The sequence below is a fragment of the Oryzias melastigma genome, linkage group LG21 (assembly GCF_002922805.2).
Source record: "Oryzias melastigma strain HK-1 linkage group LG21, ASM292280v2, whole genome shotgun sequence".
NCBI lineage: Eukaryota > Metazoa > Chordata > Actinopteri > Beloniformes > Adrianichthyidae > Oryzias > Oryzias melastigma.
The window spans coordinates 19362214-19379681 of record NC_050532.1 but is presented as its reverse complement, the minus strand read 5'-3'; the positions used below and the strand labels follow the sequence as shown (position 1 = coordinate 19379681).

General features: G+C 39.7%; 4 protein-coding genes across 4 annotated transcripts in view; all 4 read right to left on the bottom strand.

The window, feature by feature from the left end:
- hoxd3a (homeobox D3a) overlaps nt 1–3163 on the bottom strand; it is an 18731-nt gene extending 15568 nt beyond the window's left edge. Inside the window, exon 1 of the mRNA XM_024287006.2 lies at nt 2446–3163. The gene's annotated coding sequence lies outside the window, so the exon portion shown is untranslated. The remainder of the gene's footprint in view (nt 1–2445) is intronic.
- A 3938-nt stretch (nt 3164–7101) lies between these two features.
- On the bottom strand, nt 7102–9114 carry hoxd9a (homeobox D9a). The gene is made up of 2 exons (XM_024286787.2): nt 8066–9114; nt 7102–7667 (listed from the first exon to the last, which is right to left on the bottom strand). The coding sequence occupies exons 1-2, from the start codon at nt 8631–8633 to the stop codon at nt 7423–7425; spliced, it is 813 nt and encodes a 270-aa protein (XP_024142555.1). The 5' UTR covers nt 8634–9114; the 3' UTR covers nt 7102–7422.
- A 169-nt stretch (nt 9115–9283) lies between these two features.
- hoxd10a (homeobox D10a) lies at nt 9284–12171 on the bottom strand. The gene is made up of 2 exons (XM_024286858.2): nt 11074–12171; nt 9284–10534 (listed from the first exon to the last, which is right to left on the bottom strand). Exons 1-2 carry the CDS (start codon nt 11900–11902, stop codon nt 10260–10262), a joined length of 1104 nt encoding a protein of 367 aa, XP_024142626.1. The 5' UTR covers nt 11903–12171; the 3' UTR covers nt 9284–10259.
- Nucleotides 12172–14042: 1871 nt separating this feature from the next.
- On the bottom strand, nt 14043–16522 carry hoxd11a (homeobox D11a). The gene is made up of 2 exons (XM_024286832.2): nt 15561–16522; nt 14043–15054 (listed from the first exon to the last, which is right to left on the bottom strand). The coding sequence occupies exons 1-2, from the start codon at nt 16147–16149 to the stop codon at nt 14819–14821; spliced, it is 825 nt and encodes a 274-aa protein (XP_024142600.1). The 5' UTR covers nt 16150–16522; the 3' UTR covers nt 14043–14818.
- Nucleotides 16523–17468: the final 946 nt, after the last annotated feature.

The following is a 17468-nucleotide window of genomic DNA, read 5'->3' as shown; positions in this document are numbered from 1 at the left end:
CAAACGCGCGCAGCACCGAGCCCCAAACTGCTCCATGCAGCAGCGCAGCCGCGTCCGGCGGAGCTCCCTGTCAAATGAAGCGATATTCCTGCCCATCTGGACGCTCTTTCTAATACACAATGAGAATTATATTTTGGCTTGTCAAGTCCCAGGCCATAAAACAAACTTTAATGGCGTCACGTGTTTCCTCGCAGCCATTCACAACCCCGCACAGGCCCATAAATAATCCCCGAAGTTGCACTTATTCAATATTGCCGGCTATTCCGGCGCGCGCCGAGGAAAACTCATGGAGATGAGGCTGAAAGTGTCGTGATGTGAACAACAGGGACACAAAATCATGATTCAATCGGCAGATTTAGACATGTTTTATGCAGTCACGTGATCTAATATCAGGTTAATTGATTCAATCATCAGATTTGGTTTATAGATATTGAGATTGCTCGTTGGAAGCGTGTTTGTTATTTCACTAAATGACCTGTAAAGGGTGCATCGCGCCCTCAGACTCCTTTCTCCTGCAGTGAACCTGCCACAGTTATAGTGATCTCATTCATCCTTTTAGGCCAATCCCGGGGCGCAGCGCCCCTTTGCTCCTCCCTTCCTTTCCTTTTCAAAATGGGGAGAGGGTTTGTTCCTGAGGTTTGGGTGGATGCCAGTAACGCACGCTGGATGGTGTCAAAACCTCCCTTTTGGAGCAAATGTTTGACATTAAAGGGATCACTCACCATTTATAGTGTTTAATGAGCTGGAAATAGCTGCGAATCATGCTTTTATTTTATTTGCTTCTATTTTGCTTTCATTATATCAAAATATTAGAACAAAATTATGTTTTTTTGATGGAGCCATAAAATCTCACAAAACACATATTTTACGGAATAAATAACAAAAAAAGTGAATCGAAGCTTCATAAACACAAATAAACACAATTTATTTATGTTTTTCAAAGTGTATTTCCCCCCAATGGGCGTAAAGACATTTGCAGACACCACACACATATACACACAGCCACCACGCATACATAAACTGGGTCACGTGACCCGCTCAAACTCTCAGCTCGGCTCTGTCTGCAGCAGAGCTCAGAGGCTGAGCGCTGGACAACAGCGCCTTCTGCTGGCCTTTGAAACGCCCCCTTCCACCCGTCTGCACAAAACCCATCTGAGAAAACGGGTCAGTTCAAATAGTGTTGTTGGAGAAGAATAGGAAGGGGAATAAAATGCAATTTTTAGAAGAGAAAGCAGCTCTTTTTGTGAGAATAAGATTTGAAGCAAGTAGGATGACGTTTTCATTCCATTATTTATTTATTTATTTCTTATTTGGCTTTTGAAGCTCTAAAATGTTTAACTTTAATCCCACCTATTTATTTTACTCTTTAATTTATTATTATTTATTATTTTTGTGCTTTTTAAATCTGTTTTTGAGAGTGGAAAGAATGTGAAAGAAGGCAGATTTATCAAGGAACGGTTGTTACTGATCGCAGATAAAAAACTGCAGATGGTTTGAGAACAAACAGACTGAATAAAAATCATTGTGTCCAAGAGGGGGAAGTCTTTGGATATGTGAAAATTACGCATGGAGTCCATAGGACAAATAAACTAAACATTGCAGATTAAAAGACAAATTCACTATTTATTTTTTTAAATATATTTATAGTCAAGATTTAGATGCTTTTTTACTCAAATGAATTCATTAAAAAGTCCCTTTCTGCCTGCTTTTTGAGAGAATAGCTTGGAGCTTCGCCCCTCCTCTAAGGTCCATTTTGCCGCATTGCAGTTGGTTGTAAATACTTTTGCAGCTGCCTGTCAGGCACCAGTGAAATACTGTCTTTGTTCAGTTGTCCCCCATCTTAAAGCAACCGAAAACAGCTACTAAACCTCCGCTTCTTTCAAAAATGAGAAACGAAACTTTTCAAATGAAGAATATTTGAGGTTTTTAGTATATAGAGAAGATTATTTGGTCAAGATGTGAACTCAGACTTTACAATTCATCAGCTTTAGCTTTTGTGCAGACACTTTTTAAATTTCTTACAAACAAAAGGAAGTTGAAATTGCAGGAAAACACATAATGTTGAGTTACATTAATATCCATGCTTATATTGTAACTATTATGTGAGTTTGTTGCAGAGAAAAAATAAATAAAGACAAAACTATATTTTTACCAAAGAAAAGTAACAACAAGTCTCCCTTCAAAGGGCAAAATGCAATCTTATTTGATAAATATGTTTTCCATTCGTCAATACAGCATAAAAACAACAATAGTAGAGATTTATAAAACTCGTTTTCTGATGTGGGTAAAACAAAAAACGATTCATTCCTGCAGAACATGCAACACGTGAGAAGCCCCAAATTGCCTGAGTGAGATTACCTCACTCCTAATTTACATGACTAATGAAACAGGAAGCTGTCAAACATGGCGAGCTCGCGCGCACACACGCACAGGTGCAACACTTACCTTTATCCGGGAGAAAATCCTGCTTTAATCTTCGGCTATTACGCATTTTGACAAAAGCTGCGAAGAGTCGCCGCCGCCGCCACCGCTGCTGCTGCTGTGTGCGCATCGATACGGAGAAAGCTAAAACGCTCCTCATGTCAGTCATCCTGGAGCTGGACTGCAGCAGAGCCACAAATGTGCGCCAGTTCGATCTGACCTTGATGAAACGAATGAGGGCCGATTTTTTTATTATTATTTTAAGAAAAGCCATCCGTGGCGTTTTGGTTTTAACAGCATAGACGCAGAATGCAGTGGGGGGAAAATCGCCAGGGAAATCAGGAAAAGGGCCATGAAGACGTTTGCCTCTCACACATGACCAGTGGCATCCAATGACAGGCGATGGAGGCACATAAAAACCTCTATAGCCAAGTTGTAAATTGTCCTCTCACAAAAAAGAATTTCGACTGCAGCAGCTCTCCCCATCTCCCATTCTTACACCCTTTTCCCCTCATGCGTAAAATACACGATTTCATAAACGGAGTAGATTAACACAAAGTCCAAAGGCGCTTTTATAATGTTTCAAAACCAAACATGTACTAGTGTTGTTCTAATTTTCCAGATATAGAATTTTCATTTTAGAGTGAAATATGGAGGAAAACAGATATTTGCACGTTTTCTGCCCTGCAGCTTTACGCTCATTCAGGCTGCGGGCATTTCAGCCACGCAGCAGCAAAAAAGGAATTTCCTTTATTTCATTCTCGTGGCCGCCAATGTCAGCCCTGCGCGATTTATAGGGCATTTTTGGCTCTGGCTTCCTGTGTGTTTGTGTGTGTCTGTCTTTGTCACATTACACAACTGGCACTAGCTGGTCATGCCACGGCTGTGGAGAAAATTTCATTTCTTTTATTTCTATGCCAAGAATACGTTTGAGCAGTCATTCAGCTTTTTTTGGCCTCTCGGTTGAGGCATACTGGTGGTTTATAAAGTCACCACGTTGTTGTGGACAAAAAGAAAAACCCTGAAAAATCAGCGCCTGCTAGGCCAGTGGTCGATGACTTCAGGCCAATTCGAGCTAGTCATTTTAAGGTGCTTTTCTTTTATTATTTTGCTGCAAAATGTGCAGAATTCAACAATATATGTATATTTGAAGCTGGTATCAGCTTATTTTTATTTAAAATACATATTTTTAAATAAACCTTAAACATAAATATTATTTTAGTGAACAGACTAAAATTCTAATCAGAGAAACAAAAACGGCCTTTCAAATTAAATCTACAAAAAATGAAAAAGTAAAACTCTTCACTTTCTTTTAGACTCTAACGTCAGACAAATGTGTTAAAAAAGAAGAATGTTGTTTAGGAAGACACACAGCTGCTTTGTCAGGGTGTGAATGGGTGCAATTACACTGTAGAGAAGTGGAGCTCGAATGCTGTTGAACTAAAACATGTCTGCCATCTTTCGAATGAAGAAGACTTTTTGTGCAACTGAGTGATCATAAAGCCGCATAAAACCAGCAAATGAAAACTTGTTCAGGGGATGTTGGGAAAGTGCTGTGATCTGGTTGAGATTCATTTATTTGTGTGTGTTTGTGCAAAAATACTTCATCTAATCGAGACTGATAAGGGAATTGTCGAATAATTTGAAGTGGGAAACACTTCAGGCTCTACTAGTGAAATAAAACTGACCACAACCATTCCTTTTCATATTTCGATGGAAATGTTTGACGTTTTTCAAAATAAAATTTAAAATGTTTTATTTTTAAAACACCACATTGTGGGAGGCCTATTTTCCGAAGAACTATAGGTTGTAAAAGCACAGCATCGAGGGAGTTTCATTGTCATTTTTACATTTCACTGCAGTTAAAAACACGAATTAGTTTGTTCTAAAACGCAAAAACATTACTTCGTGATGTGATCATTCTCGTGTGGTAATACATGCAGGAAATCATTGATGAGCGGCTTTACGCACGCGAGCAATTTTACGCACAAGTAGTACGATCAGAAGGAACATAAAAATATTGTGATGTTGTGCTTTTTGAATTTAAAGAAATAGAAAATATTAAGAAAAATACCAGAAGTATGTTATTCTTTCCTTATTTTCTCATATTTTCTCTTTTTGTGCATTCTGGCCTCTTTAATGAGAAAATATTCTGCCACAGTAGTTTATGATATTATTTAAAAATACATGTTAGTAAATTATATTAAAAAAAAACTAGCAAGAACTTAAAAATTAATAATAATACATATACTATTTTGATAACATTTTAAAAGCTGAGGAAAAGGAGGGATTATAGCATCGAAACTAACATTTACCAACCCTGATGTGGCCTATATTCCTTCTTCATGCACGTTGACAGCAGAGGTTCATTTTGCATCCATCTACACAGCTCCCTCTCTCCTTCCGCTCCCGCAGTGAATTAAAAACAGGGATTTCCACATAATTTGTCTCTTTTCACTCCAGAAAGTCTGGAGTTAAATTGCATTATTTGAACCTGTCTCCCTTCATGGTGACAATAAGTGACTTATAAAATGGTTAACAACTGAAACATGATCAAACACTGCACCTTTTGTCGGATTTTATAATCTTTAATAATCTTTTATCCTAATGTTGATCTGGCACATTATGTGGTTTAAGGATACGGAGGATTAATCCTGGATTTATGATAATATTTGCTTTGCGGTTTTAGTTTTAAGGATAAACATAAAAACAGACCAAGTTTTAAGTATCTGTGACGTTAATCAACAACACATGGACCAAATAGCGCAATAACAAAAGCTGCTGAGAGTCTGCACAATTTCTGGTATGCACACGAAAATTATTGGGTGTGTGTTTAGTAAAAGCAGGTTTACCAAAATATGAGAGTTTCTTCACTTAAGTGTCATGACCAGAACACAGCGTTTCTGCGCGTGCAAAAAAAAGCCTGTTCACTGTGAGTCATGATGCTGCGCTTTTGCAGAGCTGAACAATAACCTCTTGTTCCTCAAACTGGAGCTCTTTTTTGATGTTTTACCGTTGGAAAGTTGTTTCCACGTGCCTTTTTCCCAAAGCATGCTACCCATTAAACGCAAAATACTTTAATGTGATTTTGATTCACGAACAGTAAAATCATGGGGTCGTAATTTAAAAGAAAGAAAGGATCAAATATCTACAGCCGCCATGACTGTCACAAAGTAATCCTCTGGAAGAACCGCAGTCATGACGCATGCACTCCCGTGAAGGAAGATGGCGCATCATCGATTCAGCGTGTCCACTAATTGTTACTGAGAGAGATTTAAAACAGAATCCTTGTCCATTAGTGTTTGTGTGGGCCTTTTGAAAACAGCTGGGAGCTGATGCATGTTGCATCTTTAAAGGCAATATTGATTCTGATCTGGAAACAAAGGGATGCCTGCAGATACTAGTTTGCTTATCTTCAATTTGAAGTTTTATTGTGAAAATCTACCGACTTCTGGGAAATCTAAAAATGTCTTCTTTGTTGTATACAGCTGTAAGAACAATATTTGGATTATAGATATATTTAACCATGTATATTTACACTAATGTGCGTAAAATTGTTCGTGCGTAAAGACGATGCACGAGCAGTTTTACGCACAAGTATGTATCCTGTTCCACATCTCCTAGTTTAAAATAATGACAAAAAATGTCACAAGCAAAATTTTAAAAATCACAAATCTGTTCAAATATTAACTTGAAAAAAAATCTTCTTATAAACGGGGTTTGCCTGAGGATACAGTATTTTAATGACCAGCACTACAAAACAGTTGCTTCTGTTTTAGTTTTTACTGCAGTCTCGGGGCTGAAATGCTGCCAAATATTTAAAAAAAAAATCCAAACAACAAGTTTCTGTCAATCATCACGAATTTTTCTCATGTTTTCAAAGTCAGACCGACATTTCTTTTAGCTTCAAATATTTAATTCTGACATTTGAAATAGACTTAGCAAAGGCCACGGCGAGGTTCATGCGTGCCGTCATTGTTTATAAATGGAAAAGATGCTTTAACACCCAAAGAGCAAGAGCGCCCTCTAGTGCTCACGAGTTTGTTCTTTGACAGTTTTGGAGATCAGATCTCAAACCTGAATGATTCACTCTTTTCAACTGAATGGTGCCATTAGAAGTGTTTAATTATAAGCGCAAAAGTATTGGGTGGATTTAAGAAGACGTCCTAATAGTTTACATAATCAGAAGTAAAGGCAGCGTGGTGCATGTAATCTTTTTTCACTTCTTCTTAATGCTTTCCATTAACTTCAGAGTGATTTCCTCCAAAGGCAATTTATCGAGCAGACACCCAGTGGAGAAGTATCCAAGTTATGGACGCAAACGTCCAAATACTCCTTTTAGGAGAGTGTAATTACTGAAGGAGTCATAAACTAATTTAGGCCAGACGTCTGGCCATTTCTATAGCTTTATTGGACCACGTTCCTTCCTGTCTTAAATTGTTAGTGCAAGTTGAACAATAAATTGTAAATACTTTTTTTTTCATTTTAACCTCTGTGCTTAAAAATTCTGACAAACATTCAGATGATTTTAAATAAGAAATTCTATACTGTTTCTTGCCGAGGAGCAACTTTTACGCAGCTCAATAACATCAAACGATTCAAAATAAAACATCAAACAATCCAAAATTTCTGATGAATTTTTCTTTATACATTAAACTATGTATAAAAAACACCATTCAAAAGAAAACTCAGTTTGGCCTCTGGACTTTGAAGGAAACATCCATCACGTGGAGTGAAAATTGGGTTATTTCAGGTCTTTCAGATGCCGGAGACGCATGTGCGTAAACTGCAGTCAAGGTGGCTGGTATGACATGTTTTACTTCGCTTACAATGGACACGGAACGGGTTGTCCACACTGATTGTAATGCTGAAACATTTTGGAGTATTCCTGGACGTCTGAATAGAAGCTGTCCCTGGTCACATGGACAATTCATTCCACTCGACCCAAAAAAAAGTCCTAAAACAAATGTGATTTCCAGACACAAAACAGGGAACGTAAACCTATAGCTGCTCCTTCCCGCATTTTTCTCTGTTCATCTTTTTCATTTTCATCCTCCTGTTCTGGAACCAGATCTTCACTTGTCTCTCCGTTAGACTCAGTATGCGCGCGACCTCAAAGCGCCGGTCTCTGGTCAAATACATGTTGTAGAGGAACTCTTTCTCCAGCTCCAAAGTTTGGTATTTCGTGTAAGGACACCGCTTTTTCCTCGTGGAGCGCGCGTGGATCCAATTTGCAGCAGGGTTGTCTGGAAAGTAGAAAAAAATATATTTATTCAGTATTTTTACTGTTTACTTCTTCATTACTGGTTTGATTTGTGGTGATCAAAAGCCAGAAAATAATAAATTGAAAAGGACATAGGTGAATCAACGAGGATCACTGAAACTTGGATTTAATCTTGAATGCTGTTTGTTTATAATGGCAGGGAAATTGTGCAGTGGGGTCTATAGTTTGGCTGTCTTGTGACATAATAAAAGAAAACACATCGGAGTTCCTGCACTAACCTTTGTAGGGCGGGTTTTCCCCTTTCGCAGCCTCGGAATAGTACGAGACACTTTTATAGGTTAGTAAAACATTCAGTTTTACACACCCAGCTCGTACAGTCCTAAAGGTTGTAAATCAGGACGGGCTATTCCGTTTACTTACTCGGGTCAAGTTGTTGTTTCTCGTCTTTTGGCTCTCCGTGACTCGAAATCTCGCTTCCTCTGCGCGGCTCCTTCGTTGCCTTCTCTGCGCACTGCGCGCCTCCGCAGGAGAATTCAGCAGGGAGCGGTCGAGCCTCCGGCTCCAGGGCGTCGCACTCCGCAACTTTGGCGGGCAGGACGTCTGGCTTCGCCCCGTACGGCCGACTGTTGCTGGGGTGGAAGCCGGCGAACGAAACGTGGTTGGAAATGGGCTCCATCCAGGGGCGGACTCCGACATATCTCCCGTCGGTTGCTGGCAGATGCGGCTGGTGGTGATGGTGCACGTACGGATGATAAATCCCCTGAGGATGAACCGAGGACCAGGACGAGGAGAAAACTCCGGATTTGGGTGCGAAATTACAAGAAGAGAAGTCTGCGTTGTCCCCGGCACCTGACGGCCTCGGGGTCACCGTGTGAGGAGCCTGAATAAGGCGAGGAGCGTAAATATCCTCCGGCTCCGCCATCACGGCGTCCACGTAGTAGTTACTGATAGTGCCACTGGAAGACATTTTTGATCTCTTCCTACTCATAAAATACAGGCACTCATACGGGAAGCTTCCCTCGGTGAACAATCATAGTATTTTTGCTGGCCTGCATCTACAGGGATTGGTTACGTGGATCACGTGATCATATTTACCAATACAGCCAGTGAATCAATCCTTCCTTTGCCCCCCGCCCCCTCCTTTTTTGTCAGCTTCGAGTTAGGATTTCTTTTTTATATTTCACAAACAACTAAAGAAACCCCAAAAAGGAAATGACCGCTTCAACAACAAATCGGAATGTGCGTAAAAACGGCAAGAAACCAAGGAATTACGCACGAGTCCTTTGATATTTTCACGTCTGAGAAAACTCTTATAATAATCCTATCATCCTGATACCCCTAATGCTAGTAAAAGGGGTTTATAGACTTGGAGAGTCCTCGTAAATGAGATGTAATAACATGCTGTAAAGTAGCAAACGCCATTTCCGTCCAGAATATGAGGCACGGAGACATCCACGGTTTCCTTTTCTGAGATGATCAAGTTTAAGCAAAGGGGGGCAATAAATGAACAATCACTTGAATGGACAAATGTGTAGTTATTTAAATGTATTTAAAGGATGCTGAATGATGTTTAAAAGTATTTGCTATTTCTTGTTATTTTGCTGCGTAAAAGTTAAGGTCATTCAAGGGTGAATCGCATTTTTTTTTTACTTTTTTCTTAATTTTTCACACTAGCAGTTTACTGTTTTACTTTTAGGTCAAAATGTGGTGTTTTGTAAAAGTACTGGGGGCGGGATAGGCCTGGAAAGCAGAAGGAACGACTCTCACTGCTCCTCTGAAGTTGTGTTTGAACCTTTCGCCGTCAGAAAACGGAATAATATAGTTCATAAACAACCCTGATTATCCCAAGGAGAACATGTTTTTTTGGTTACACAAGTAAACTCCGCCTCTTAAAATTCCCTGCTGCTTCTTAGGGAAAGTATAAAGGAATGAGTTTGAACATTTTTTTTATAACTAATAGATGAAAAATAATTAAAGTATTCGAAATGGTTTAAGCGCAATTTTTTTCTTCAATTTTTTATTTCACTTGTGCCAAATAAATAAAAATAGAGCTAAAAACTCCTTTCAGATATTAATGTATTTAAGAGTTTATGTACTTACAAAAGCATAAGTATTTTCTTATTATTTATAATTTCAGTTAAGTTATCCAACCACATTCTGAGGGCAAAATTTGAAATTCTGTTAAGAAAAACTACATTTTTGAATCAAAATCGCTCCAAATACACACAGCATTCTTATCAAAAATAAACTATATTTCCCAACAATATTTTTATTGCAAGATATACATGCAACAAACATGCAATAAATCCGCAGTTTTACATTGTTTGCCAGCACTAAGAAGCCCACAGACACAAACATTTTTTTTGCACCAAACACGATAAATGTGTTCTCGTGACTGCAGTGGAGCAACCCTCTCCACTCCCACATGTCTGCTGGCAGAGAGGAGAAATGGTTCACCAATAATTTAAGACCAAAAAAGTGTTACCCTGTGATAAAAGGAAACGAAAACACGACGCCACACAACTTCAAATAGTCACAGCTTTGTTGAAAATTCAGATAAAACGTCCGACGCCACCAAGGAGCTGTGGTGGCTAACCGCTGGCGCACGGCGAGCTCAAGAAAAGGTGAGGGTTGAGGTCAGTTCTCGGATGCGGTTTTCCCGGTTCATTTTCTTGAGTTTCATCCTGCGGTTCTGGAACCAGATCTTGACCTGCCTGTCGGTCAGGTTGACGCTCCTGCTGATCTCTAGGCGGCGCTCCCGGGTCAGGTACATGTTGAAGAGAAACTCCTTTTCCAACTCCAAGGTCTGGTGCTTTGTGTACGGGCACCGTTTCTTCCTGCCACTTTTCGCCGTTAGCCAGTTGTTTGTGAGGGAGTCACTCCTGCAGTCTGCAAAAAAACAGCGCAAAGAAACTGAGCTGCAACAAACCCACAATTCCACGCGCTGCTTTGGATTTTACCTCTGGGAAATAAAACACAATGAAGGCTCCATGTTTTTTCCTGATAAAAATGATGAAGGGGAGTTTTCTTTTTTTTTTTCGTGACTCACCAATAGAAATAAAATAAAATAAAACATTCCGGATGATGAAATCAAAGGATTTTGGCATATTTTAACACATACAAAATAAATAAAACTCATATGACTCATTCAGTAAATTAACCAGCTTCACTTTAAGGGACATCATGCACCTTTCCTAACACAACTGATGTCATATTTTTAACGATACACCATTTTTATTTAAATATTTCCTGCACTACAAGGGTTTCCTGCTGCAGAATAAAACCATGCTGTTGCCCATTACTGCAACCCGAGGAAGACTATCATTAAACATTACGACTTTAGGGTTGTTTGTGTTTTATACTTGGTTTTATGATGCTGGAGTCTTCTCACTGCCACATGATAAAGGCGTCCTCTGCAGCCAACCCACCTTTCCCTTCCTTCTGCGGTTCAGGGCTGGACACCGGGGCTTCCCCCGAGCAGTTCTTCTCCTCCGAACTGGACTTTGGATCCGGGCTCTCTGCGGGGACCGGAGTTCTTGTGCTCTCCGCGGGTTGTGCTGCGTCTTGGCTTTTCTTCTCCACCTCTGCAAAGCCAGAGGAGGGCTGCTGCAGCTTTGGGGTGACCCGGCTGAGCTGCAGGAGGTTCGGGCTCGGCGGGGCATGGCAGAAGTTTTCCGGTTGCTTTCCGTTCGCGTAAGTTTGGCTCAGTCTGAAATAGCCCGGAACTGGGACTTCTGGACCCTCGACGGGGCAGGGTTCGGCAACAACGCTGGAGTACGCGGGGATCTCTGGGGAGCTGACTTTTTGGATTCTTTTATCAGAATACATGCAGCAGTTGCCCTCTTCCTTTATGCTCTGTGAAAATGTGCAGTTTGACATCTGACCGGGCGCCTCTATCCTGCAGGTTCTGCTCGGATCAGACCAGTTATCTATCTGAGGTATGTAGGAGTGGACGTTCATGCCCGTGTTTTGGTGGCTGACCTCCCCTCTTTTGCCGAAAGACGACAGAAGTCCACAGGTTTGCATTCCGTAGCTTCCCATGTCTGAGCCGGGCGGCATGTACATGTTGCTGTTGGAGTAGAAGCTGTCCGTCCTGCACGCACCAATTAAAGAGTCCACTAAAAACGGGTTTGCCGCAGGAGAGCTACTGGAGAAGGACATTTTTGTGGTTAAGTTCTTAAGAGGAGAGAGATGTCCTTTGTAAGCTGACATATCTAGAAAAAACAATCTGTAAGTCAGGATGCCTCCAGACCACATGACAAACCCACCAATGAGATTTGAAAATGGCCTTGAGACGCAGCCTCCTCGCCCCGCACGCGCTCGCACTGCGGATGCAGACGTGGTCAACAGCGACACCTACAACACGGACTTGAAATTGGTTTTGCACGACTGAGAAGCAGAGAACTGAAGAGAAAACATAAAAAAGCCATTTGAGCTTTTATTTATTTGCACATTAGGGTTGAAAATCCGCTCACGAGGAATTGCTTAATTGCGCAAAACATGAAAGCGTGACATCTCCAGTTTGTGAGGAGGAGGATGAAGATGAAGGCTTTGTGTTTTTTGCTGCATGGCGCATAGACCACAACTGCAGAGTATTAACAAGAATGCAACCAGCTCCACCTTTTTAATGAGCTTTTTTTTAATTCACATCAAGTATTCATAATCACGAAGCTCCCCCAACAACAAAAAACAATAAACTTTCACCTCAGAAAAAAACAAAATAATAAAGATTTGGACACAAATACGCGTTTGTTCTGTTTATTTTCCCACTAATTCGGGTTTTGAGGCTCATTTCTTTTATCGCCTTTTTATGGGGGACATTTATTGTTGTCCAATTGTCATAATTAAGCAGCATATAAAGTGCGTTTGGGCCGTGCGCACTCCGTCTTAGAGCCCTCACAATCAGCAATTAATGCAGTTTAAAAAAATTAAGATCATTCTCAAATAACAACGCTTAAATGTATTTAAAAATCAGAAAATTTTAAATCTTTAAGAACCAAAATTAAATTTAGTTTTAGGCTTTAAAGGCCCATTTTACGCACGAACTGAAACAATTTAAAACGAGAGAAATGCTTAAGTGCTCCATTGTTTCAGTCTTCAGAGGAAGCACAAAGGCTGCACAGATTTCTTCTTAAATATACGATCTTCTTTCAGAAGCTGACTCACCTTCAGAATTACTAAAATGAAACACATGAATTTTGCTGCGATTATTGAATTAATAAATATTTCGAAATGTTATAATTAATCTTAAATGGTTCAACGTTTCTTAATTTTTAGATTAAAGTTCAAATCGCAAAAATATTTCAATATTATTTGTAACTATTAGGGCACACATGAATAAAAAAAAAATTAAAAAATCACCATAACGACTGAAAATGTTTAATGGCCTCGTTTTGAAGGACAGCTTTACAAAGAGAACATTACATTTTTATTATATACTGAAAACACGAGCCTTAATGCAGCATACAGTCCACTGTACAAATGTGTCACACATTCAAAAAAAAAGCCTTGAAGACTTTCCGACAGAAAAGTTCAAATTCTTACACGTTATTGCTGTAATAACATTATTTTGAATTTCCATTATTATTTATAAGAATAATTAAAAGTCAAACAAATATAATCATATGAATTTAACACACACATAACGGTACCTTTTTGGTTTGCATAATTAAACAGACATTTGTTTTAGTATTTAGCAGCAATAAAACAAAGCAAATTATACACTGCATGTACTGATATTTAAAATAAGTTTATCCCGTAGAGTCATTTTTTAAGTCAAAGAGATAGAAAACACTTCAATTTTTATTTCTCATTTTCCAAGCAGAAGGCCCATAAAGTTTTATATTGTTGTTTAAAACACAATAATTCATACTGAGTCGCATTCTGATAAATAATGAGCGTGTTTTCGTTTTTCCTGTGGAAATAAAGCCTGAAATGATCGTTTTTACATTGCCTTATTTCTAACAAGTGAAAATGACAAAATATAAAATTAAATAAAAAAAACATGTATATAATGTATTCCAATATAGTGATTAAAGAAAATAGATGGAACTGGAGATTATTCCTTTAATTATCTTGATTGCTCAGAGTTGGAATTGAAAGACTGCCCCCGTGTGGACTGGCTGGGAATTGTCGCCGAAGCTGCTGTGATCCAGTTCCACTTTTGGGCGAGATGACAACCAAACACGTCTTCTGACAGCTCAGAAATCTGTTGTTGCTTTTTTTGACAAATGCATGAATGTGTTCCACCACGAATGACTTTCATTAACACCTCCCAAACATTTTTAAAGACGAGAATTACATAAACACATTTGAAAAACGTAATTCTGTTGCCGGAATCAATAGATTATTGCAGAATTCATCTCCCAGAATTAGTAGAATGAGATATGTTTTTTTTAAAAAAACATTGAGTGTGAAATTATCGCAGTAAACATAAAATGTGCCTTCATGGAACAGTTCCATGTGCGTAAAGACGCATATTCAGACTGTTATCCTTATTATTATTATTGTTTGAATTTATTTTTCTTTTTTTATACAGGACACTTGCATTTTAATTTCGAAAAGAAAGTAATTAATTGCATCTTTTCCCAAATTGAGGTTAATTTTTGGAATATCCTAAAGTGTCAAACAAGCGGCGCGCAAACAAAAAAACAAAAAAATGAATTCGAAAGCAAGATCGATTCTTGAAGTTAAGGCAGTTTAAGACAGGAAGGAGATCCGCGCCTCATGTGGTCTTGGGGGTTGCCACACCAAAGTCCAATAGCCCCTATATAGACATTTACAGCTCGTTTATTGTACTGTCTAGACGGTTCAAGGTTTAGTAAACAATTCAGTTTTACAAAGCAAAGGAAACAACAGGACCAAACACTGCTCCGAGCGCCAACATTTTGCCATTTCTCAGGAAAAATATGTCTTTGGGTGTTTTCGCACAACAAGGTACAGTAACGCGTATTACAAATGCACAAGAAATGAGCGTAAATGTGTCACATGAATATTTTTAAAGCACAAATGTTGAAATATTTGTTGCCAATAAAGCTAAAATACACGATTAACAAAATGTAGGGATTAATGAAAAAAAGATTTTGTATATTTTCTTAAAAGCATCAAGAAAATTATCCTCCGCCCGCGCGCGTGTGTGTGTGTTTTATTGTGTGTGTGTGCGTAAAGCAGAATTCAGAATAAAGGATTTCCAGTGAAATACTGCAACCGGTCGCGGTTCAGCTTTTTCTCCTTCATCCTTCTGTTCTGAAACCAAATCTTGACTTGGCGATCAGTCAGGTTCAACATCCTGGAGAGCTGAAGCCGCTTCTCTCTGTTAATGTACACGTTGAAGAAAAACTCTCGTTCAAGTTCTCGGATTTGGTATTTGGAATAAGGACACCTCTTCTTCCTGGACTTGGTTGATGAACCTGCGGGGGAAACAAAAACAAACGAAAAAAGAGAGGAGAATTACTGGAACCAACCTCTAAAATTAAGATAAAAAACAATACATGTATTGGGAAGTTTTGTTAAAAATAAAAAATAGAAACATTTGTCTTTGTAGGCCTTTTAAAGGCACACACACAGAATGGATGAGGTAATGTGTCCGCAAAACATATATTTGTAGAACTTGGAGGCTTTATACAAATATCTATTTGTCTTTTTCTTCAGTTTCCTCACAATTAAATGAGTTCAAATGTGCATATTTGTTTTGTTTTTGGGTCAAAGAGAAACATTTACGCACGGATCCTTTACTGTTTCCCATTGTAAATACCTTTACCACCATAAAGCAAATCTTATTGGGATATAAAAGCGTTTGCATGCTTATAAAGAGGTGCATAAGCCTGGCCTGCAGCGGCTGAGGGCGTTGTGCAGCTCCAAGACGGCAACAAAAAGAGCTTTTTCGCGCATGAAATGAAGGAAACAAGTAGCTCACTCTGTCTGCTGTTGTTGCAGTTGGATGATGAGTCCTCGTCGACGCTGCCGCTCGCCTCCGTGTTCTCTATTTTGGTTAAATCCTGGCTGTTGTTCGCAGCATCACCGGAAGAAGCCGAGTCAGTCTTTTGTTTGGGGAGCTCCGCGCCTGCCTTGTCTGAGTTTGTGGCTTCAAAAAATTGATCGAAGCCTTGCGGGAGAACCCCGTTGCGCCCCACGTTGGTGAAGAAATTGCAAGGCGAGCTCGTCCCCCCGTGGTGTCCGTACAAGGACTCGTTTTTGAAGATCACGTCCGCCCTGCCGCTCGAGGACTGAATCAGGTCCCGGTGCATAATCTCGTCCGTTGAGTAGTAGGACGCGTAATTGCTCCTGTAGCGCCATTTGGGATGCTCCAATCCATAATCCCTGAAACCGACCTCTCGAACGGGCTGGACTTGAGCTATGTTGGGAGAATAAGGGAAATTAATCTGACACGAAGTAGTCTGTGGTAAAAAGGAGGAGACGGATGTAAAATCGGGCGTCGAAACGTAATAAGTGCAGCTGGGTAGAAACATATTTGACGCACAGCTGCGATCATCGTATTCCGTCATATCTCTTTTCCCCTTTTCCTCCTTGCAACAGAGGATTTGGCAGCCCTACGGTGTTAAACTTTGTCCATCTATAGCACGGCGGGCGTGTGGAAAGACCCAGCGAGGGAGAAAAAAATAGGAAACGCAGGCAGACCTGCAATACATCTTGATCGATTCTTGAGGTAATTGTGTCATGTGATCGAGCTAAGGAATTACCATACATCAATATCAGTCATTAAAAACTGTCCGGAGAAACTCATGTGAGCGCGTACGAGAGCCTCCATTGGCTCCCTGGCTGAAGCGGAAACTCCTCTCCAGCCTACTTGCCCTGAAGCGCACAAGAGGAAAAAAAGGGAAGAAAATTCAGAACCATCACTGGAATATTTAATTGAAAGCTTTGCAGCAACACCATTCTCTTAGTGGAAACTGTGCGTCAGAAAGAAATGCGCACTTTGGATAAATCCGTATTTTAAATAAACAATAAAATACATGTTGCTCTTATATTGTGAAACTATAAGCTGATGCTTGAGGCGCATAAACTGGAAGAATCACATGTCAGAAAACCACCTGGTTGAATGCAAATAAATTATAGGCATCATTGCGCGTAATTGTGGCGCGCCATGATGGTTGGATCTCCTCTAATTACACATAAACAAATACAAAATGTCAACTTTTTGTTTTTTTATTGATAAAAGCTTATTGAATAAAACATTTAAAATGTTTTTTTTAATCACTTTTTGTGGAAACTTGTCTATTTGTCACAAAAATGTCAGCCTTCAACAATGAACGTGGACGCTTTTAAAAAGTGACACGTTGAATAGAGTCAGTCTACATTCGCACCAACAACCACGAAGATTCTCGCCATTATTTCAAAACAGGAATGTCCGAGCGTTGCCAAAAACCAAGCAGCTGCTTTCACCGTATGTGGTTTTAGGCGATGTCCACCAAGCATTCAGCCCCAAAGCCTCCGCAGCCAAATCACTTCTCTGCATTAAGGCAGCCATGCCTGAAGAGCTTGTCTCCTCCGCGGTTGGAAGATGAAACTCTGGGGAGTGGAAAACTCATCACTCAAGCCTCGATCAATATTTTTGTTTGACTCTGCGTGAGTATGTATTTTATATTTCCTTTCCCGCACATTTTTCTTCTTGCACCAGCAGAAGTTTTAACAGCAGCTCATCCGCTTTGGCAGCTGCAGCAAAAGAAACCAAAACACACGAGGATTGCTGCCATTTTTAATGTCTTTCAAATTAAGTTTTCGAGTAAAATTAAAATTTTAATGTGTGGAAAGTCTGTTAAAAAACAACAAGAAAGGTAGTCGCCCCACTGTTTCCACGCTCAGT